The 23364-nt window shown below is 36.1% G+C and overlaps 4 protein-coding genes across 18 annotated transcripts; all 4 read right to left on the reverse strand.

The window, feature by feature from the left end:
* Positions 1 to 724: 724 nt before the first annotated feature.
* Positions 725 to 4674, reverse strand: LOC129567268 (rho GTPase-activating protein gacK-like). Its single transcript, XM_055443939.1, has 3 exons — positions 4501 to 4674; positions 2226 to 4418; positions 725 to 2058 (listed from the first exon to the last, which is right to left on the reverse strand). Exons 1-3 carry the CDS (start codon positions 4659 to 4661, stop codon positions 1983 to 1985), a joined length of 2430 nt encoding a protein of 809 aa, XP_055299914.1. The 5' UTR covers positions 4662 to 4674; the 3' UTR covers positions 725 to 1982.
* A 137-nt stretch (positions 4675 to 4811) lies between these two features.
* On the reverse strand, positions 4812 to 5802 carry LOC129567374 (integral membrane protein DGCR2/IDD-like). Its single transcript, XM_055444199.1, has 3 exons — positions 5416 to 5802; positions 5084 to 5189; positions 4812 to 4977 (listed from the first exon to the last, which is right to left on the reverse strand). Exons 1-3 carry the CDS (start codon positions 5498 to 5500, stop codon positions 4812 to 4814), a joined length of 357 nt encoding a protein of 118 aa, XP_055300174.1. The 5' UTR covers positions 5501 to 5802.
* Positions 5803 to 6293: 491 nt separating this feature from the next.
* Positions 6294 to 16005, reverse strand: LOC129580548 (electroneutral sodium bicarbonate exchanger 1-like). Of its 14 annotated transcripts, none has more exons than XM_055471061.1 (13): positions 14431 to 14806; positions 13521 to 13547; positions 12273 to 12355; positions 10845 to 11291; positions 9778 to 10030; positions 8987 to 9664; positions 8771 to 8906; positions 8258 to 8392; positions 8033 to 8182; positions 7604 to 7953; positions 7222 to 7534; positions 6885 to 7124; positions 6294 to 6783 (listed from the first exon to the last, which is right to left on the reverse strand). In XM_055471061.1, exons 1-13 carry the CDS (start codon positions 14454 to 14456, stop codon positions 6598 to 6600), a joined length of 3024 nt encoding a protein of 1007 aa, XP_055327036.1. In that variant the 5' UTR covers positions 14457 to 14806; the 3' UTR covers positions 6294 to 6597. The 14 variants fall into 14 exon arrangements, with proteins under 14 accessions (XP_055327036.1, XP_055327035.1, XP_055327043.1 ...); XM_055471060.1 differs by having other exon boundaries at positions 9778 to 10033; positions 14431 to 14588; XM_055471068.1 differs by lacking the exons at positions 13521 to 13547; positions 14431 to 14806 and adding an exon at positions 15797 to 16005 and having other exon boundaries at positions 9778 to 10033.
* A 904-nt stretch (positions 16006 to 16909) lies between these two features.
* On the reverse strand, positions 16910 to 22544 carry LOC129580550 (insulin-like receptor). 2 transcript variants are annotated; one of them, XM_055471076.1, is made up of 11 exons: positions 22506 to 22537; positions 21713 to 22012; positions 20684 to 20970; positions 20350 to 20620; positions 19555 to 20031; positions 18980 to 19479; positions 18633 to 18899; positions 18451 to 18568; positions 18182 to 18335; positions 17799 to 18115; positions 16910 to 17680 (listed from the first exon to the last, which is right to left on the reverse strand). In XM_055471076.1, exons 2-11 carry the CDS (start codon positions 21828 to 21830, stop codon positions 17178 to 17180), a joined length of 3012 nt encoding a protein of 1003 aa, XP_055327051.1. In that variant the 5' UTR covers positions 21831 to 22012; positions 22506 to 22537; the 3' UTR covers positions 16910 to 17177. The 2 variants fall into 2 exon arrangements, with proteins under 2 accessions (XP_055327051.1, XP_055327050.1); XM_055471075.1 differs by having other exon boundaries at positions 21713 to 22544.
* Positions 22545 to 23364: the final 820 nt, after the last annotated feature.

Here is a 23364-nt window from a genome sequence, read left to right on the forward strand (position 1 = left end):
GTCCATAGGCCTTCAAAATAAATTTCGCATTCATTCGGCGAACGTTCTATTTTAGGCTCTAGATTCAATCAATATGTTCATCAAAATCATTTCAATTATAGTATTTAAGAATTGCATGTTTCACTGCGAATTTTCTATCATTTCTTTTTTAAAACTAAATCGATATAAAAAGACTATGATTCATAGTCTATGGAAAAGAAAAAGATGAATTGAGTGAATACGACTCATTATTTTCAATACACGTTTAAAGGTGAACAATAAAATAGCTCGATTTGATTTCTTCACGTCATTTGTTCAATTTGTTGCATTTTCATTTCGATAACAATCAAAATAGATGTCTACTGATTTACGACAAATCAAAGATATTTATCAATAAATATTTTTAGTTATTTTCTTTGTGAATGTGTAGATACTTGGCTTATTTTGTATGATTACTTTGGCAATTGTACGGTAATATATTGAATATTTGTTGTTGTTTCTCTTTTTTTGTATTATATCTAAAATGAAGACAGATACTGAGCAGATTTCTTATGATGAATGCCACGCAAATGCTATATGTTGTTGATTTAAAATATGATACGCTGCAAGATAGTTGATGGTGCATGATGACAAAAAAACATGTTTGTATATACGCCAAAAAGTGGTATTCGATTAAATAGAGAACAATCATTGAATACGCTGTTGCTTGCTAAAATTGTACTAAGAGTTAAATGGATTTTTGATGTTTTTTTTCTTTTTGGGTTTTTTTACTTGCAGTGGCAGTAACAGGTCGAATTTCTGATAAGAGTCCCACTGTTCAGTGGTCACATTTGTTTCTTCAATCTCTAAATAGCATAAAACGCGAATACAATGACAGTGTTCAATAGAACTTTTGCTTTGGCAGCGCTTATTCTATTGTTGCTATAATATCGTTATAAACGGTACACAAAGAATAGATACAATTATCATCATTTTGTCTATCTCAATATCAATCATACTTTTGTCACGTGAGATTATAATAATTTAAATGCATTTGTCTGAATTACGTGTGTATCATTTCACATTTTTTTTCGGTTACTTTTTAAATAAGTGCTTTGAAACAACACATTAAAATTAGTACATTTGGTTTATGAATATGAAATAAATGTCTTTTCTATATGATTTTTTCTTTTCAAATAGGATAAATGCATTGGTTTTAGTGAGCAGTCAACATTGTATTGGTAAATATTACGATGTCGTTTGGACCAAATCAATAATTGTGTTTTTCTCAAACACATGTGCGTATTTATTGTTTGAAATTTTAATTCAATTTACCATTCACTACCTCGGAATTTGAGGTGTCCAACGAAAGAAAAGATAAATGAACTCCTCTATGTGTTTGTGTTACTATTCGACCGAATATTTCGAGATTATCTATCGCTCTTAAAATAATAAAAATTTTGTTCTTTTAATATTCTATATATATATAATCCAATTGTTTAGGTCAAATTTCTTATGTTAAATACTATGAATTTGTATTATGCTTAAATATTCGATTAAATCGATCAATTTACTGCGATATTGCATCAGATAGAGAGAGGGGAGTTTATAGAAAAAGTGGCCACTAAAGTGGAAATATCGTTTCGTTGCACGACACGTTTTCGTAATACAATGAAATGAGCGCAATCAGACGTTAATATTACACATAAATACCACCGAATTTAATTCGGTGGACGGTGTTCAAACTAGCCTAGTTTGTTGTATTTAGAGAGCTATTGCTCGAAAAAGTAAAATTCCTATATCGTTTTGGTTTGTCATTTCTTTGATAAAATTCAACTATTATCTAAACGTTGATAATTTGTTTTTTAAAATTAGCATTAAATATGCGGATTAAAATCCGATTCGGTTTTGTTTCTCTTTTGTTTCATTACATTTCTTTGGCCTGTGTAATACTGGTACATCCATTTTTTCTCTTTAAATCCATTTGTAAAACACGTTTAAATCATTGACGATTGGATTAATTCTCATTCGATTGCATCCTCCTCGGATGATGAACTTCCTGGAATGGTGCTAAACCATGGCTCACGATTTTTTATGACGCTGTGAAGCGGAGAGAAAGACAGATTTTTATGAAAAATTCGACAAAATAATAACCAAAATATTAAGAAAATGTTGAATGTAAACTGCATTATTCCAAATTTTAACGTAGTATAATATTCAACCAACTCAAAGTCGTCAACGACTTTAAATCATAAAATTCAACTTACGTGGTCTTTTGCTTCGTGTTTGTTGGCAGTGTTGATGAAGTACGATAGTATGGTTGTTCATCGCATTCTTTTTCATCCATTTTTCGTTGCAACGTCATCGTTTCCTGTGGTTGATCCACATGCTCTTCGTCAAGATAATAGCGCGATCCATGGGCCGATTTACAATTTTCACATTCACTTAAATAATCATCGTCCAAACTGGTGTCGTTTGGCAAAAAATGTTCCTTTGGATTTGAGCAATTGGTAAAGGTTGTGCACACTGGCAACGGTTTATCATTGTCAGTTTTTCGCATACGATGCGCATCAATTTGATTGGTCGTTTGGTTGAGAATGTCACTTGTTTGTAACTCTTGGCGCAAGTTCAAATTATTATGCAATGACGAAGGCATTATCTTCTTGGCTTTCGATGAGCTACTGTGCACTTTTGATTGCAAAAATTTCGATTGCGAACTGCTTGCCATATTTTGTGAGTTGCTTTGATTTTTTACACTTAGCAGTGGTTTGGTCACACTCGATGGTTTCGGAAAGGTGAAATGATTGCTGGCTAGTGTAAGATTGGCCGTCGTTGGATAGGTGGTTTTGATGTGATAAATTTTCTGATCGGCGCCTAGATTCAACGGTGTGACCATTGAATAAGTTTTGTCAGCGGCTGGTGATTTACTTCGTTCGCGACCCGACAAACGATAATGATTCGTGAGCGAGCTGGTCATTGTCAGTCCATTGGCTGGTAGTCCGGATGTGCAATTTGTTGATGCTGTCAATTTTGATATGCTTGGCACACACTCAGCCTGACGACTAAAAATTTGGGCTTTCGATAGCTTCGGTGGCAGCACTGGGTTTGTTGCATTTGGAACTAGTGTCATGCCATCGCCTTCCAAATTCGCTACAATTTTCGAACCATTCAACGGATTCGAGTTACTGGCTTTGCCATTGTTATTAATGCTGATTGGTAATAGTTCTTGCATTGATTTCACATCATTTGATGAATCATTGCTGTGTTGCTGTACTTGTGAGTGAGCAATGGTGTTCAGTTCATTGTGACCAATTTGCTTTGAGATCGTCGAAATTTTCGATGGTGTTTTTGGTTGATGCACCGCATTCGTTTGAGTTTCAGCTGCCGTGGAGCTGCCATTGCTATTCGCTTTCGGTGGATTGATTGCACTCAGAAGGCCCGATGCTGAATTACGATTGTATCCGAGTGCTGTAGAGGAGGTCGTTATATTTGTCGATGCCATGCTTGGTGTCGATGTGAATGAAGCCGATTTGGCCACATGCGCTTTTTGGCTGGACCATTTTTTCGTCAATGTGCTCAGGAGCATTTCATTTGTTTGCTGATTACGTGTTAAATTGAGATAGGCGGAGCCCATATAAGTCATTGGAACATGCTGCACTGGGCACTGGCAAATGGACTTTTTGTTCAACGTTGCTGTTCCAGAGCAATTCTGACCCGTTTTTTCTTCATTGGCCTTTGTTTTTGGGTTGGTGGCATTCGGATTGTTGGCCGTGTCATTAAGCGTAAAGTGTCTTGGGATTGTCCGATGATGACGTCGTGATTTCAACTGACGAATCGAATCATTCGGAAGTAATGGTAGCGTTGCCGTTGACATTGTGGTCGATTCATCAAACAGTGGTGGTGGTAAAATTGTGTTGTTCGGTTGGTTTCGCATCAGAGCCAAGCTTGCCTCGCCATTTTTCTTAACACGATTGTGTTGTGGTGTCTGAAAAACGACATCATTTCTATTCTTGGGCTTGGTCAACGAGTTCGAAATCGAGCAATTCTTATAATTGCATAGCAATGCATCGGTATTCGTTTCGGCAGTAGTCGTAGCTATTGTGGAAATCGCATTCAAATCCGATCCAAATACTTCGATTTGATTGACATTTGCAGCCAATGGAGATCGTTGTTGAGGTTCAGTAGTATGATTTGTTGCCAATGGCAGAGGTGTATATTGTGTGGATCGTGGTTGAGTACTCGGTTGTAGTCTCAATTGTGCGTTTGGTGCTATTGTGCTGTAGCATTTGTTGATTTGATGGTTTTCGCCAGTTGCGACGGCCGTTATGTTTCCTGAATTGCTTATATTGATATTGATGAGATTTGTGGTGCTCGTGGCAATGGCAGTCGGTTGAACGTCGAATGAACTTTCGACCATGGTTGTACCAGTTGAAATCGGTGCCGAGTGCGTTGTGGCCACACTGAAGTGAAAGAAAAATCAATATTGATTTCCAATCATGAGAAAAAAAAATGGAATCACTTGATAGGGAAGGAGCAACTTACCTAACCGTGCATTGTGCGTTAATTGTATCAGCACCCTGTGCAACGGCCTCTTCGTATGGTGGTGGTGCTTCACCTCTGGGAAAGTAAGCACTTGATGGTTTCCATAAATTGTATTGATTGGAATTCGTATCGAATGGATACTCAATGTTGCCATTGTTCATGTAGTTGCCGCCAATGTATCCAATGCTTGTTCTCGGTTCTTCGTTGTTCTGTCGATTTGCACTGACCCGAATTTTGCGTTGTCGAAAGCGATTAACAATCAAAAACAATAGCGTCAGTGACAAGGTCGCTGTGACCCCACTGGCTATTAGTCATATACCGAAATCGGGCTGTTTATCCACATTTCCAGTTAAAGCATCATCCAAACAAATGAATTCGCAGCACGAACTTCCGATTTGGAATGATTTACACGCTTGTGGTGGTGTACACAGCACAGCTTTGCACCCTTTTGCATGACCATTGTCACAAATACATAATCTAAAGAGGGAAAAAAATCCGGAAAATTGTTCAATTAAAAAATCTCTTCAAATCGTAACAACAAAACAAAACGATTTGAAAAATTCGGAGCCAAATGATTGTATACCTGCAAATGTCAGGCCCAGGTACGTAGTGGCGACCTTGTTCGATTGTTTGACCATGCATGTCATGACACTCGCCCATCAGGCTTGACGTCTGTACACCACTTGAGCCTAAATTTTTAAAAATTTCATTGAATCGTTAGTCAAATTTTCCACACAAAATTTTAAATTTAAACGACAACAACTTATTTTTCGGGATTTTTTCTGATACGACAAAAGGCAAAAACTAATGGGATTTAATTGATTTTTCAACGCAGCACACTTTCATCTTGATTCCACCCACACTTTTTGATCACAATAACCTGTTTATGGTATTTTTACACGATTTCATACATACCGTAGAAGTTGCCCATTAAAATTAGAGCAATGATTGCACTCCTATTGATCTTTGATTTCACCAAATTCATGTTGGTTGTCTTCATTTTTTGTTTACACTTGAATAGTTTTTTGTGACACAGAAGCGAGAAGAAAAAAAAAATTGGCACACAACGATGATCGAAATTTGATTGCCACCGAATGTAGCGTTTACTAAAACATTTGAGTTTAAACTAAAATGTCGAATTTTCAAAAACAAATTTTTTTAATTAAATTAGTGACACTTTTGTAGCATTCCAATTGAAAAACTTTTTAGAAGATGTGCAAGAACATGTTTTTGTTTGATGGAAAAATGGCATAGAAAAATATTGTTATCTGTCATTGGGGCATAGAATACACCAACACACTCACATAACGTGAGCATCATAAGTACAGCTGTTGTGTGTTTTACACCAAACGAACCTAGAATAACGCACGCACACTCCACTACAAACGCAATGATTCCAGCTTATGTTGGGCTTGTTTGATGTGCCTTAATGAAAGCACAACGCAACATAACGCGTATGCTACCTTAGAATCAGATCAATACATCACCAACGCGTCCTTACAATTCAAACGATATGCATTGAGTAAATGGAATAAAGTGATAGGTTTCAGGTGCATTTAACGAATTAAAATTAGGTGTAATTCATCCTGAGTAATTTTTCAATGCTTGCTATACTTTATATCTTATTCTTACCTTTTTATCTTGCTAAAATTCGAATTTTCATTCACAGAACATTTGATTCTACTTTTTGATTCTAAAGATTACTTCGAACAATAGATGGCGCTCAAACCATTAGATAGAATATCAAATAGAACATTGTTTGGTGAGAAAAAAACATTCAATAAAAAACCAGCTTTTCTTTTATCAAATATATGTTTATGTAAAATTTAGCAACCTAAAATAAAATCGATTTGTGTGTGAACATTTGTTAGCCTTAAATGTTGCCATTCGTTTTAAATTGATATATTTAACTTTGATTTTATATTTTGTAAAATTGACTGTTCTATCCATTTCATCCATTCATATTCAGTTTTATTTTTTGTCTGGTTTGATTATATTTGGTTAAAAATGATGACCAAAAGATAAATATCTACGACTACCCATTCGCCAAAAATATAAAAAACAAAATCAATACAGGGAAAAAAATCGCCTTTTGACCTATGAAGAACTACCGTTATGTTTTTGCCCGTTTGCTTCATTACTGTTTTTGTCATTCACATGTTTCCAAATTGTCGTTTTGTTCATCTCTGCGGTGATATTGATGGGATTCTTTGGAATGAGTAATGCTAATTTTTCGTTTGAAATTTCAACGTCTCCTGGATATGGCGGCGGTTGATCTTGTTTCTGGAATTGAATAAAAATTGTACGATGTTCAACCAATTAGTGATTCAATGAATTGAGCAAATGTTTTGTTGCAAAACAATGAAAAACCAACTAGCACTTACGTCTCTAATTTTCGAATTGGGCGCATTCTTTCGTCGTTTCGTTGTTTTTGGCATGATGTCGTCGAGAATTTTCAATTCACGATAACTGAATACACGATCCAATATTCTTCGAATGCCAATCATAACTACCAACATGATTGGGAATAGAATTGACGTATATGAATATGATTTGATCAACCATAAAAACACTAAGCATGCGACTTGTATTAGTGTAAACATATGAACACGTTTCAGTGGAACCTATGAATGTAGAATCCAAATTTTAGATTGATGCCAAATAAATAATTAATTAATTGTTCCTGTTTCTGATTCTTAGTTGAACTTGTTGAATAATCACCTGTCTTAAGTACATAAAATCTGGTTGATATTTAACCGGCATGAACATGATCAGTATACGATCAAATAATTGAAGACCTTTCAGTGAATCGAAGCCCATATACAAGAAAACACCAAATAACACGGGCATCGGGATATGGCTCAGCAGTGGTGTAAGGAACACAGAGCATCCAATTGTCAAGAAGATCATCACATGAGTGACACGTTGCTCTCGAACACCTAAAAATTGCGGTTTTTCACCCGGGGCAGCACACTCTGACTCCAATTTCAATGAATTTACGTGATTAAGACTCATAACCGTTGCCGCCACAAACCTTCAATTTTCATAGAAAAACTTCATTTCAAAGAAAATTAAAAGAATTTTTTGCTGATTCTTGACTCACCATGGCAGACCTAATGTTGTGCAAATCTGAGTGAGAATTGCTAGCACAAACAAATCCAAATGATAGCCACAGCCTTTTTTCAGCTTATTCTCTCTACGATTGACAATCACAGCAGTAATTTGTTGATCCAAGAAAATGAGAATAACACCCAGCATGGCCGGAAAGAATGCAATCAACCACCACCAGAAGTGGTTTACAAATGGGTCGATTATCCATCCGCGTGTTTCCAATGTTGGCCTGAATTCAGACGGTACATCCAACTTCGGTGTTGGGATTTTTATATAGCTATCCAACACTGTCATTGATACTATGGCGATAAAAACAGCGAAATCACTGAACAGCTGACGAACCTGGAAAGTTTTGATTTTCATTAGGTAATGAGATTTTCGCGTGAAAATCAAATATTTGGTTGAAGCAAACAGCTGTTACCTTCGATGGGAAGAATAGAGCATTCTTAAAGTCTTTCAAAACTTGTGATATGATAAATGTACCAAAGAAAAGTACAATCGACATAAGGAAAACATTCGGAACTGGTTCGGGCTTATCACAGTCGGTGCCAATTCGCGTACCATTCAATGCCTGTCAAATGAAATTAGAACATCAAATTGAGTAACGTACTGAGTTCTTCCAACAATTTCTTTAAATATTACATACAACGCATTCAGCGCTTGTGTATTTTGTCCAATTGTAGTCATTTTCGTCAAATGGAGACTGGCATACGCAATCATACACATCATCCGGTGATGATATCGGAAATTTGGCTTGAATCGATAACACATTCAAAATTGCCTACAAAAAAGTTTCGATTATTTTTTACGGACACATTTCCCAAATGAACCATTTGCGGAGATATCCAGTGTACAGCGGAGCTGTGCGGAGTTCTGCGGAGATACCGTACATACGCAATACGTGTGAGCGAAACAGCACTCTTTGCTGTGTTTACATTTCTATTGTTCAATACACATCTAAGTAGCCATGAGCGCACTGCTTCAGATATAGTGTATGTATGGCATCTCCGCCGAACTCCGCACGGCTTCGCTGTGTACTGAATTTCTCCGCAAATGGTTCACATGGGTTTTGAGAGAAAAAAAACCTGAAAATCAAGCCTCATTGAGCTTTTCGTTCAAGTTCCAGCGATTGAACATGTTCACTGCAATAAACACTAACCTCATAGATAAAAATGACAGCGACCAATGTAGCGAAGTTCTCTTCAGTGAATCGTGTTATGTAACAAACTAAAGCACTTGCATCAATGGCAACCATAACGAGAAGTGCAATTGAAATCCAAGTGCCGATCCAGAATCTGAAAGAGGGAAACGTTTGAAAATTGTTTGATTTATCAAGATTACCTTCGATTTCAATCGATTAATATGAAAAAATTACCTAAAAGACATGTAATCCAATTCAGTAACCAAACAAAATTTGTAAACAATTTTTTCAAACACAAGGACTGGCCCGGTGGAAGCCAGGATAGTAAGAGGTTGTCCGGAGAAGAAACCGTAGCCAATTCCGCAAACAAAACCTGATACTATTGATTCCATGGCCGCCATATTATTTCCCGTTAGTGTTCCGATTAAGCCCCCAAACGTGATAATCGGCGCTAAACAGGCAAAGTATAGGAATACCCATGATGCAATACATTGTGAGCTGAGCGCATCTTTGACGTCTGACCAATACCATGGTGCTTTACGGCGTATGTCATCAATTAAACCACCAAATAAGACACCAGAACGCACTAATCCCGATTCTTCTCTTAAACGCTGCGCTTCTTCATCATGATCAACTTCTTCTGCAACCGGATCGTTTGGTAACCGTTTTCTCAATTCTTGTGATGGAATCGCCGCTGGTGGTTCAATACGAATGGTTGGATCCCATTCACCTGGAGGTAATACTGTTACGGCGTCCAAAAACTCATCGACTCCGGCCAACAAATGATCTCGTTTCTTGCTACGATAAGCAACCTCATGGAATATTTCATCGGACATCAATGTTGCCATTGCTCGACCGACCTCACGATGGCGATCATGACTGCCAACGGGACCCAGCAAAATGAACAAGAATCTGTGAAAATGAGAGGTAAATTAAATTTGAACATCGAAATTGATTCTACTCAAGTTTTCAAAATAGATTTTCGACTACTGTTTTGATCCAAGTTTACATTACGTAATATTTACCTTGTTGGAATCTGGACTTCATTCAAATCACCCAATATCGACGCTCTCTTCAATCGCAACAGTCCTGATATTGTTTTGTCTAAAAACTCAGCTTCACCAATAAGAATACTATTTGCTTCGGTTCCAGGCGAGATTTTCTTTAGAAAGTGTTTATTAACTTTGAATGGACTTGATCCATTTTGCGGTTCTGCGGAATCAGATTGATCTGTTGATGCCGCACCACTCTGTTGACTTTGGTTGTTAGCCATTCCATCTGCTCAGGTTTCGAAAGAAAAAAAAATCCAATCAATTCATAATAATGTTCAAACATTTTCCAGTTATAATTCGAGCAAAAACGTATAAATTTTGGAAGTTTGGTGAATTCAATAAAAATTAAAATGAATTGAAATAAAACAGTAAAGTAAACAGTATGGCAAGAAAATTGATTTCTGAAAATGGATCGTGCAGCTTGCATTTAGTTTAGAGAATCAAAACAGCGTGCATTTTCATAGATTCAAATCGAAAAATATAATTTCATATGTGCTCGATGGTAAACATGCATCAGTGGCGATAAATCTATTTTTACCATTTTGTTGTTGTTTTTTTGGCCTCAGTACGTACCAATTTTGCTCAAACGGAACACGTCACATGTATATATCATTACGATGGAATTTCGAAAATGAGAACAAAGTACGCATTTATCACTTCGAACCACGTGATGGTGTTTTTTGGTTACACAATTCGTCTGTTGTTACTGTTTTTCTTTGTTAATTACATGAATTCAATCGAAGTAGAAGAAGAAATGTCAACAGTCTGTACTTTTGTCAGGCAAATTGGGTGCGTAATTTTATTTTCACGCTTGAAATGTATGACATTGAAAATAAATGTTGTCATAATCAATTGAAAAATGAATCGGACGGCGCCCAAAAATATGAAGTGTGAAATGGACAATTGGAGTTCATTAAAAAAAGTGGATGATCGTTACTTTCCGATTTCAAAATTCAAAACATGTCATTACAAAACCACAACATGTGTTTATTCTATTCATTTGGACCACAGTGTCAATGGCATAACATGTTTCGACATACCTTTTGGGGACGATAATTTGCGGTTATCGATTTTCTTGGGTTTTCTTTCATGCTGATGTCGATGCCGTAGCAGTAAAGTTTCACGCACATTTGCACGTGCTGAAATTGACAGTTGTCCAGCATTTACAATGTTATCACAAAATAGATCGGAGAGTTCTTCGAGATTATTCACATTAATATCCAGCATAATTGTTCCGTTGGTCAGCAAGCTTCGCAATTCAAACAATGAATGCAACGATAATGAAGCAACATATGGTTTTGACCAACGGTCACCGCCATCTTCAACATTCTCTTCGAATTTAAGCCATCGTGCCGATTCTTTCCATTCAATGCCATCGCCATCCTTTGTCAATTCCATCATTTCGGAGAAAAGCGGATGCGACTCACGACCATCATCATCTACATCCATGCCGAGAATGGAATGCACACGGTGTGCTGGTGGTGTTACTGTGAAATAAAAAGGATTGTTTTAAATCATTTTTTGTTATCTAAACCAATAAAAAGAATCGTTTATGACTTCTTCAATGCATAATAACAAAAAGTCGTCGTTAAAAAAAATATTATGTGTTGCGGTAAAATTTATCACGCCATCTAACCATGCACGATATTTCGAATATAAAATACATATATGGGAAGAGCATGCATGGTTACAATCGAGTGCCTTGGAAGTAGTGGGTTCAGAATTCTTTTTAAAGTAATAATTCTGAAATACTACATAGAAAAATTCAATAAAAATCTACTAACTGGGCCGATCATTTTCGAAAACTTCATCATTTTCATTGTGATGATGTCTATGTCGACGAAACGAATGATGGTGGCTGTTCTCAGGCCCGTAAATATTGGCTCTGGCGGAGCCAGCCCACGAAATATTTCAGCCAGCCCAAAAATAATGAATTCAAAACGTGGAAATTGGTATTGCAGAAAAACAAAGGCCTCGATAAACACAGTCAATCCTTGCAACACATTCACAATATGGCTTCATGGAAAGAAAAAGAAGCTCGTCGCGAAAACGCGACACAAATTTCAGTCCAACTATCCAGCAATAAAATTTCTGCGCCATCTTCCGAAAACACGCTCGGAGCGTGACGCTCCCGCATATATGGGCAATGGGAATAACTATACGACTATTCATTTTTTACTTCTGAGAGCGTACTAATGCTTTGCGAAGCCCATCACAGGAGGTGTCCAAAAAAAAATTCTCTCAGGAAATAACCCAAACCCCACCCCAACCCCTCCCCTCCGCTGAAAATTCTTGCGCCATCCCAAAAATTGGTTGAGCCAGCCTATAATTGCAGTTCTAGCTACGGGCCTAGCCATTCTGCATAAAGGCCCAAGCTAAAAGTTATGAAAATAAGTTATTCTAAATTGAATAGTTCACATTTTCTCCAACAACACTACCTTCAATGTTTATTAATTTTTTACATTTACCTTCATGATCCTGTTCGCTGTTTTTTTGATTCAATACGCCGGGATCTTTGGGCGCTTCTATGTCATTATCCATTTTCCAAGGTCTTTAATTGAAAAATTGAAAAAAGTAATTATTTACTTGTTCAAAAAGGAAAAAAAGATCTTCTCAATTTGTTAGGAACAATGGCTCTGTTTGAGAATAATTGCCACAAACAGTAATGAGAGATCGATTGAAATCGTCTATTTAGTCTTCATTTAAAGCACAATCCTAACAAAGTTCAAACATTACACAATTCACATAGACAAAAACACGTCGAAGAGTTGTCTTTCAACGATTCTAAATTCAATGTTCACCTCAAAGTATCTTGTTCAAGACTGAACGCTCATTCGCAACTATGTTCTCTCTTAACACAAATCGGACTGAGATCATCTGATTTTTAATACTTGCGAACTTGGAGGATATATTCAATTATATGTATTGAATATATGCTGGAAATCATTCAATAAAAACAGTGTAAAAAATGTTTTTTTCTCGATTTCATCATTCATATTGATTAGCAATAAGAATTGGATGGTTCTGCATGAAACTAGCTCAACATCTTTGTCTGTATGCGCTCAACTTGTGAATTACAAGATAATTGAAATCATTATGATGGACAAAAAAAGAGCGACGACGATCAAATATTAATAATTCCGTGGCAGGTATCCTTACCAAAATCTCGGTCGAAGGAAAACACACAAACACACACACACAAATGAACTAATCACGGAATGAGAGTTCCATGTTGTTCAACGTAACCACGACACTTATATGTTCATACATTGCTGATATTTCCTAAGCAACCAAAGATTAATCAATCCCTCTTTTAATGTTAAATTAATCTGTATTCAGCGTACGTACAAAAATATAATAATTAAGCTCGTTTCACGTAATGATCCGGTTTTTGAAATAGGTTTGATGCAGTTCTAGGCAGAAAAAACCAACTAAAACTACCTTTTGTTTACATTTTCACTGCTATGCGTTCCTATCGGTATATGTATATGATATACAATTTTTGTGGTATTTCTTTTTCATTATCAAAAGAACGGGGCAATGGAAAAAAAATGCGGAGCACGAGACAAGCGAGCGACAGCTAGCGCACCGCTTATCAACCGTTTATTTTTGTATATATTTTTGTTTAAATTTTAGCAATTCAACAAAGCAAAAACGAAAAATTAAGAGAGAGAGAGAGATTGAGTTCATTCCGTTTTCTATGCATTCTCACTTACTTGATCATAATTTCTAGAATATTTACGCTGAAATTTTATTTAAAGATTTTTATTTTGCGAAACGTTTAATTTTAGAATTTGTCCTTGTTTTATGTTATGAAAAAAAGGTTTTTTTTTTATTGTGAATAACAACTGAAATTTAACACTATGACTGTTCTTCATATTTGCAACATATTACTGTTCTTGGGGGACTCCAGGGCCCCCAAGATACTTCATATGAAATCTGGACTGTGATAAGAGATAACAAATTAGTGTCTGAAGCAAAGTTGTAATACTCAAAGTTTGCTATAATTTTGGTGTAACAAATATTGCTTATCTCTTATCAGTTCCGCGAAAAACGCGAAAAAACGCGAAAATCGCAAAATTTTCCCACATCGTTTTAGTGAAGCTGATAAGAAGTAAGAGACTTGCTTCTTCGACAGAAATGTAGAGCAGCTTGAGTACTAAAAGTTCACCATAGACATGAAATCGTTATCTCTTATCAGTTTCGCCAAAAATGATTATCAAAAACTCGTTTTTTCGCGGTTTTTTGCGGTTTCTCGCGTAATTGATAAGAGATAACGGAATAATGAATCAGAATAATTGTAGTCCTCGACCAGAACTACAACTTTGCCTTAGACACCATCTCGTTATCTCTTAGCAGTTCCGTGAAAAATGATAAAGAAAAAAACGCGTTTTTCGCGGTTTTCTGCGGTTTTTCGCGTATTTCGCGAAACTGATAAGAGATAACGACTTGGTGTCCTCGGCAAAGCTGTAGAGCAGCTTAAGTACTACAACTTCACCACAGACATCAAGTCGTTATCTCTTATCATAGTCCAGTTATAATATAAAATAGCCATGGGGCCCTGTGGTCCCCCAAGAACAACAGCGTAACAAGTTTTGCGGCAGGCTGTATTTTACACATACTCACACATATGCATATGTTTTTTTTTTCATTCGTTTAGAGAAATGTTCAATCTGTACAATGAGACTTAACTCCGGTTGGTTTATACACTGTTTAGTACTTTTATTCAACTTTAAAGTTCGCTGGGGGCCCTGGGTGCCCCAAGAACAATCATAGTGTTAACAAACGGAATTTTTTTCAAGGCTTTTTTTTCTCTTAATAGATGAATTTAACGTCCAATATCATTTGGAACAAATTTTGTATTATTTTTTGCTTAATTCTTGTCGGTTCTTTCATCATTATAATTATTTTTAAAAAAATTTGATTATTATTATATCACCATATAGATAAAGTGAAACAAACTCAATATAAAAGCGCTTCTCATGATAACTCACTCGCTACTGGGTAAACGAATTTCCATTTCAAAGCAGTGCCGTTTGGCATTTAACCAAAGCTCCTTCTTATTTCACGACATTGTGCATTTTCGATTTACTTTCATCTACACAGTGATTACGAGAAAGAATTGCACGGCTATAACAGCGATAGCGATACCAGCTGAGGACATCAAGTGGAAAGGAACTCAATGCCATTAAACATGATAATTCTACTGAAGGTGTTTTACTTTTTTTCGAACGCCATTGATCGGCATTATAATTATAATCATCACAATCGTCAAAGAATGGTTCACGGAAATTTTACGAAGTATTTTTTTCTTTGCTTTACTGGTTTTATCTAGTTTTGGAGTTCATATAATTGTTTTACCTATATATACATTTTAGAAGCTCAGAAAAAAATTCATATGGCAACATTTATTTATGTATACATTTGTTTCGCATTCTCCTTTGTGAGGTTATTCTTCAGACGCTATCGTACCCAATATAAACACACAACCGAAACACCATATGAGTTTTAAGTGTTTTTTTTTGTAGATCAAATCATATGAACTCCAAATACAATGTTCTCATCTCGTTCGCGATTTTGTTTTACTATTTATATTCGTTGTTGTTTTTTTAAAGAAACGTACGAGTTTTTGTTTGTGAATTCATGCGGAGCCAGCTACTTTTCGTTTAAAATATTCAAATTTATTAATGGCCTCTGATGATATATTCGTAAAATAATGCCTTATTGATGACGAACTCTCTAATCAGATGAATCTTTAATCACTAAAGAAGCCCACCTACAGAACGCTCCTCAGTTTTAGTGGAATAGTTTCGCTCACTCGATTTTTGCCAAAAACTATTACAATAATTAAATGAACATTGTCAATCGATCTATTTACATAGTAGTGATCACTCATTGTTTCTATTTTTTTTTGTCTTTTGTGGTCATGACACTTTGAGATTTTTTCTTATAATTGGATTTATTTCTTTTCCCAATGGGAATTTAAATATACCATTGCAATGTTAACTCCGGGATAAAAGTGTGTGCGTTTTGTGAATTTAAATAGTAAAGAGCTAAGAAAGCTTGAAATAATACAAATTTTTACAAGAATATCACTGTATTTTCTTACGATACAATTTCGTGTTTTTTTTTAAATACTTTGAAATTATAAAACGAAACAATAACATTAACTAAGCATGATCAGCGGTAAAGAGTGAAAACGAAACTACGTTCGGAAGTGAGTTTGCATCTTATCGGTAGCCGAATGCGTCCGTATTATACGTATACTTTTGCGATTGTGTATCTGTGTGTTTCAATCGGTTTTTTTACACATAGAGCATGGGCTATTTCAGCTGTCAAACTGGCGCAAGAGACTACGGATTAACTTAGCGGACTTATAAGCGTATTCGTAATCACAATCACAGTTGTACGCACCGGTACCGGATCTGGCCATATGTAAACCGTTCACGAGGAGGTATAAGGCCAGGGCGGCGAATATAACAGTATGGAACATTGTTTTTGCTAAATAGTAAACAAGAAGGCGACCAAAGTCAAAACATAAAGTTACTTCCGTTGGAATCTCCCTGATATTCATGAACGCAATCAAAATGCATGGAATGTTCCTCACTTTGAGCTCGGTCACAAAGTATTTCTTCTGCACTTCACTCTTTGAACCCTTGTTCATTTTGAAGTATTTCAAGCATAAGATAATTTTGCAGTCGTCTTATCATTTCAATGTTGTTCAAACTGATAAATAGTTTTAAAATGGCTTCACATTTACACAAATAAATTGTAGCAAAAGGTTTATTGTAGAAAATGTGGAATAAAAAAAATGCCTTTCACACAGTGAAAGTAGGAAGAAGAAATAAAAAAGGATCAAGAGCAGAATAAATGTGTAAAATTCTGAGCGGCAATTTTTTGTTTAAATTCAACTGATATTGCTTGAATCGTTCTAGATCAAATCTCAATTTCTGCGATGATTTTTCTTTCAAAAAAATATATTCATAACTACAAAAGAGGCGGCAATGATTGCTTAAAATATGCTGTTGGTTGTGTGTTCCAATCAGCTGATCATCGTTTGATCATTCAAACCTTCATTGTCTACAAGCATAAAAACACAACGACGTTGTTGTTTCACTGCCATAGTGGCGATTTTAATTGCCTAGTTTTGCCAAGTTGAGTTTCACTGTGATGTTTACATTGAATGTTGATATTAAGTTAACATTCACAGCAAATATGTACATTTGATTAAGAATCCAACTCACTCAAAAAGTCCATTCTTGAATATTTTGAAAATTTATGATCTACAAGAAATATGGTGTCGGTTTACATTGATTCAGAAAACTAAAAGTTACACAAAAGCGATGTCAGTATGTTAATCTGTTCTATCCATTTCACTCATCCGTCATGGAGGCCATAATATTGAATCTTCTATCTGCTGGTCTATTTCTACGTCGATAGAACCATATCGATGCACCCAAAACAAGTATCACTGCGAATACAACAAGTATAATCGTTGGAGCTGCTAGCCATTCGTCATCAACATGGAAATAAACTGGTTTCGACCAACGAATATTCGAACCGGCCAATGAGTGAGCGGCAACAGTGAAACTGTAATTTCCATTCACCAAATCGGTAATTATGTGTGATCTGCCCTGTTCACGATACAGATTTTGTGTGATGCAAATGTCTTTGTATTTTTCATGTTCGGGCATGTCAACGCGCCGATAACGAATATTATAGCTAACGATCATGCCATTTGGATCCTCCGGTTCGTTCCAGGACAATCGTACACCTGTGCTGTGATTTGAGGCTGGTAATTTTTCAACTACTACATATAACACATCGTCTGCAGCGTCCATTTTTCCAGTTCGTTGATAGACAATCACTTCATCACCTGTGACAGAGAAAGAAAGAAAAATAGACATTGATTCGTGTTTGGTATTTGCTGAGAGATGAATTCTATCGCATAAAATAAATCGAATTGAACGATTAAACTTTTGGTGAGAACGTACCGCAATTTTCACCAGTACCTTCGCGACACGCTTTCACTGCTATCGAATAGTACGAATAGTGTTTGAGCTCGCTCAAATACAACGTAGAAAACGATGCATTCATTATTCTGTACATGTATGTGTAGTAGACTTGTGTTGGATCCATTTTGTCCACTTTATCATCAGTAGTGGGTTTTGTAGTTGGTTGGTGGATCATTAGGACAAAATTCTGTTGATTTTCTGATGCGTTGCTTGAACGTCGGTGCCGTAATTTGGTCTTTGTCAGCGTTGTGCCATCATTCATTTGTGTAGAAACTCCTCGACGACTTCTCACTTTTCTGAAAAAGAAGGGAAAAAAACGTCATTCTAATGTGGCTATTTTAAAATAAATTTTCATAACATACTGAACATAAACCGTATTATGCAGTTCATCTTCAAAATCAATTAGATCTGTATCATCGCCAACCCATATACTTTGTTTCGAACTATCTTCCTCTGCCTCAAATTGGGTTTCATTTACATCCGCTTTGAATCCCAAAGTTGGTTCTAATCCTAGAGCTGTAAGAATATTGTCTTCAGTAGCCATTTACGTGCATTTGTTTGAGTAAATTTGTATTATCGGTGAATTTATCTTGTGCAATGTGGGCTTGATAATAACACATTTAAAACTTACGTTCGTTACAATAGTTTCGAAGATCCAACAGCTGTGGATCATCTGGTATTATCGTGCATTTTACGACGTACTTGGTTATATTTCCATTGGCTTCAACTGGTGGACTCCATTTAACCATCTGAAAATCATTCAAATCAACATATTTTACGAATTATCTGTATCGGTATTTTCAGTTGGCTTACAATTTTCGAGCTACCATCTGAAGCGACCGAGAGTTTTTTGATGGGAGATGGCTTATATGGGGCAGTTCGAAAGTATTTGATTGGTGTAATACCACCTTGCTGTTCGCCAGCAACAGTGTATGTTCGAATGTAGTAAGCATACTGTGTATAAGGCTTCAAGTTTGTTACGATGATTGCAATGGGTGTCGAATTTCGAATATTGTCATACACATCATCCACTTGCCAATCATCATTCCCATTACCATCACGGCCATCAAACATCGTCACCTATTAACAAAGGTACATTTTGCACTCATTTTCATGTATAATAAATAATTTATTACAAAAATATACGTAATTTGACTCACATTCTGATATTGAGCTGGTTTGTAGTACAGCAAATAGCCGAGCAAGTGACGTTCATTTTTATACGGCAATGGTTTCAGCTCCATCACAACAACATTGTGACTAAATGTTTTAATTTCAACCTCTAAACTTGTGACATTGCAGGCCGTTTTGTCGCCATTCGAGTTGGGTGCCACTTCATCGGCTGGCAATTTTGATACGTTGCGCAAATCGAGAACATTGTCTTTGAACTCCTCGATGATGTTCATACAAAGTTTGGGATTAAAGTGGAAAAGCATGTAACCGTGTTGGATGGTGACATTTTGGGTGAAAAGTGACTGAAGATTATGATTTTCCAATACTTTAAAGCCGTACTTTTCTTTTCCAGTGACATCGCCTTCAACGATACGCAATTTTCTAAAGAATCCCAATGAAACCAATGGGTACGAACGAATGATGGACAACGGACCTTCGATTACTTCGATATCCGATAAATAGGTTTCCAATTCACGCACGATATTTTCTAAAATTGATAGAAAGTCAATGTTCAAGTTGAGTATCAAATTTGAAATGCAAAAAATGAATTGCAGACACTTACGTCCGCCTTGATTTCGAATGTTGATCACAAATGGTCCTTTGATATGTGTACATCCGCGATACCATTGCGCCGTCGATATACTGTCAATGGTGCCGGGCGGGCACTCTTTTTTGCAGCTTCCATTGCATGGGATGCATTCACGTTTTCCGCTCGGTCCATCGGGATAAAATTTGCTCGGGCAATCGGTGGCGCATTTACCATCGCTCGGTATGTACGGATAGTCTAACAGATCGTAATTGACGAAGACCGGTTTTTTTATGGCACGACACTCATCCTCTGTGACACAACGACGATTCTCATGTGCAAATGTATTTCCCGGACAATTTTGGACACATTGACGATTCAGAACATTGCCGAAACTGAGATAGCGGCATGAAAAGCATACATTTGGATTTTTATTGGAACAACCAAGGCATGATTCATCGCAACACTGTCCGTTTTGATTGCAAGTTAAATTTCCGCATTTTGCTGGACAAACTGAAAAAAAGCCTGCGGTTAACGTCCGTATGCAAATTGAGGAATGGTACTGCTTCTTCTTCTTAACACATACTGTAAATCGCCATATTGGAAGAAATAATGACAATACACTACAAACATTCAATATAGCCGCTTCCATTGTGCACGATTGTGTGCACGATTGTGTGAAGAAGAAGAAGAAGTAGTAGTATGCACAAAAAGTGTATTGGTTTTCATACGGATGGCGGGTAATTCTCCACCTTTGACAGAAAATGATCCTAATGTATACTCGTGATCGAACTGGAACAGTTCGTGATCGTGAGCACCTTCAATACTCACCTATTTGGCATTTTTGATGATTCCAACACAATGGCCGTCCAGCTGCTTCCGGGCAGACAATTGTTTTGGCATTCGATTTTGACAATTCACTACCATTGCTACCGGGACATCTTGGACACTCACTCGTCGCCCTATTTTTAGCGAATACATTTTTTTCGCTAATCAATGTAATCAACGACCAATCGATTGTGTCAACAAAACAGAGCGCTGGATTCTTTTCGATGCGAACAGCACCGCGTGGAATTTTGAGTAGTGAAGTCAAACCGATTTCCTGTGAACAAATCACTTGGATGCGAATATTTCTCGAACAGTTTTAAATATCATCTGGATTTACCTCTAGATGCATCATTTCGAAGATAACGAAAGAAAAATCATGAATCAAAACATTTCCACGGATAGTGCGTAGATTTGGAAATAGTTTGCCCAGTGATTTAAGGCCATTCACACGATACACCAGCAAAAATTCAGTGATTTCGGTGAGCAGTGGAAATTCGAGGTTATCGTAATCCGTTTCGTTGTACCTATCAATAAGTGTAATCATAACAAATCCTTCAATGACACGGCATCCATTCAGTTGGTTGAAATTTTTCACCGAATTCCGAATATCTTTGCTACTACATACTGGAAGATAAAGTGAGTAATTACGATTTATTGAAATATTTGAAATATAGCGAGGAAAAAATACATTAAAAATTGTGACGAAACAATTAATCGCGATGCGAATCAAGTTTTGACCAATGAATATGGAAGAAGAAGAAGAAGAAGAAGAAGAAGAAGCCACAACCGAAATCGGAACCGTTTCAAATAAATTTCGGTTCTAATGAAAGCATTCGCAAAAAACGGGGTTCGAAACCGTTGCACACAAACTGTAATTAGATCAATTGTTGAGACATTAATTTGAAAAAGAAAAAATATTTTGTCCTCACATAAGCAAAGTGTTTAAACCTTTGGAATGTTAACCATTGCAAGTGATAACATGACACCCTGTGTGTGTCATGTTGCTTCTTTCACACTACAGTCTATTTTTTTGTTCTACATACATTTTAATCAAAAAAACTCAGCTCGTTGTGATTTTGTTTGCAAAACGTGTATGTTGCTGTGAAAAATGACAACAAAAACATTGCGGCAAATGTTGGTTTCCAGAAATAATTTAAGAATAATAATAATGATAGGAATTTCTACGAATTTGAATATACAAATATACAGATAAGACAAATAACATATACAGACACATAAAATACAGTATGCGAATTTAAGGAAAAGTTTTCGAATTTTTTTTCCGATTTTTAGCTGCTTTCAGCTACTTTCTCAAAACCAATAATTAATGTTTTTTTTTTTAAAACGGAAGAATATGCACACTTACTTCCATTTTCCATGTTGTTTAGCTGAACTGCACTGGCTGATGTATCATCTGCTAACACATCTCCTTCACCAAACATCATGAACGCGATACATATTGCAAGCACATATGACAGATTCATTGTGCTGGCTTCTTATTATTTATGATTGATTTAACAGTATCCTTGAATATTCTTTTTTCGAATAATAATTATGACATTTTGTTTTAAACTTTATATTTCAAATCATATACACCAATCCTGTTCTTATCGACGTAACGATTCACCCACTACTGCTGACAGCTGAGTTATAAACTCCGTTTAAGCTAAAATAATAACTAGCGCAAGCTCAGCATATAAATTGCGTTAGGTTTTGAATCTTTTTAGCGGACGTGCGTCGTACCGCACCCTCTAACGCAGATAATATGCACCAGTTCAATTTCTTTGTTTTAAATATTTTTAGTTAAAAAAAAATCATTTTAACGTTGGATTTTTCAAATAGCTTTTTTAACGATAAGCACAAAATGTTCAAATAAAACAGATAAATGGCCAAAAATATTAATCGTTGGAACGGAATAAAACAAAAAAAAAGAACTTAAGCACTCGCATTAGCACATTTGTGAAGATAAATTCCGACTAATTTCTGTCACGTCACAAGCATTTCGCATGTTTAACGCACGCAAACCGATTCGATCATTTATGAGTTGAACGAGTCTGTATTTGTCTAATCATGTATTGTTTTATATGCTAACTAAATCAAATCATTTGACTTAGAAACTATGACGCTAGCGAAAATGGTACGGTTTTAAACTTAATTACATCACTATTCATACAGTAACGCCGATCTATCTACTGGAGTATTCGTTTCATAAGACTATGTTTGTCTCCGTGCGAGTGTCAGCGTGTGTGAGTCGAAGCTAAATAAATGGAATAAATACATAAACAGAATGTTTGTTATAGGCCAAAAATTCCAAACTCGTGCCATTTGTGTTTTTTTCTTTGGTTTCTTTTCGTTGACTGGGGAAGAGAAATTGTCATGCAATATATTCAATTATAATAACGATTTTTTTCATCATTTTTTTCGTACCTTATATTTATTCTTTTAGTCAAGCAAGAGTTCATCTAGCAAAGAACCTTTTTTCATTTTAAATTGAAACATTTGCTTGAAAATATCATTTGAATGCTAATAATAATTATTCATCGGGTCCACATATTTCTCTTACAATTGCGTACTTCAATTTCGTTTAGATTTTGTTTGAATCGAACACTTGAAAGACTTGAAAATTCCCGCATCAAGTTGTTTTTCTTGTGTTCTAGAATGTGCTTGGGATTGAAATCACATCCGAAGAATATGATTTCTTCAACGAATGGGAATCTGTGTTGCAATCTCCAATTTGAACAGAGTCGTCCGTGTATGTGCCGCTATGTAGGCGATGGTCAATGGTTTATTCTCGAAATTGAGTGATGACATATCAACCGTAAGCGTTTTAACACATCTGAAAAATCTTAAAAACGTATAGATTACGTATGGTTTGCCGAACACAATTTCATTGTCGTACACAGCGAAACCTTCTTTGGCAGTTACCATTGGATCCGTTACGAAAATTCGTCGATTGCCATATCTCACTCTATACACCTCGATAGCGTGTTCGTGGTACAGTTTAGGGTTTTGGTTTTG

The sequence above is a fragment of the Sitodiplosis mosellana genome, unplaced genomic scaffold (genome assembly GCF_009176505.1).
Source record: "Sitodiplosis mosellana isolate CC-2019 unplaced genomic scaffold, AAFC_SMos_1.0 Smas_scaffold_1, whole genome shotgun sequence".
Lineage (NCBI taxonomy): Eukaryota > Metazoa > Arthropoda > Insecta > Diptera > Cecidomyiidae > Sitodiplosis > Sitodiplosis mosellana.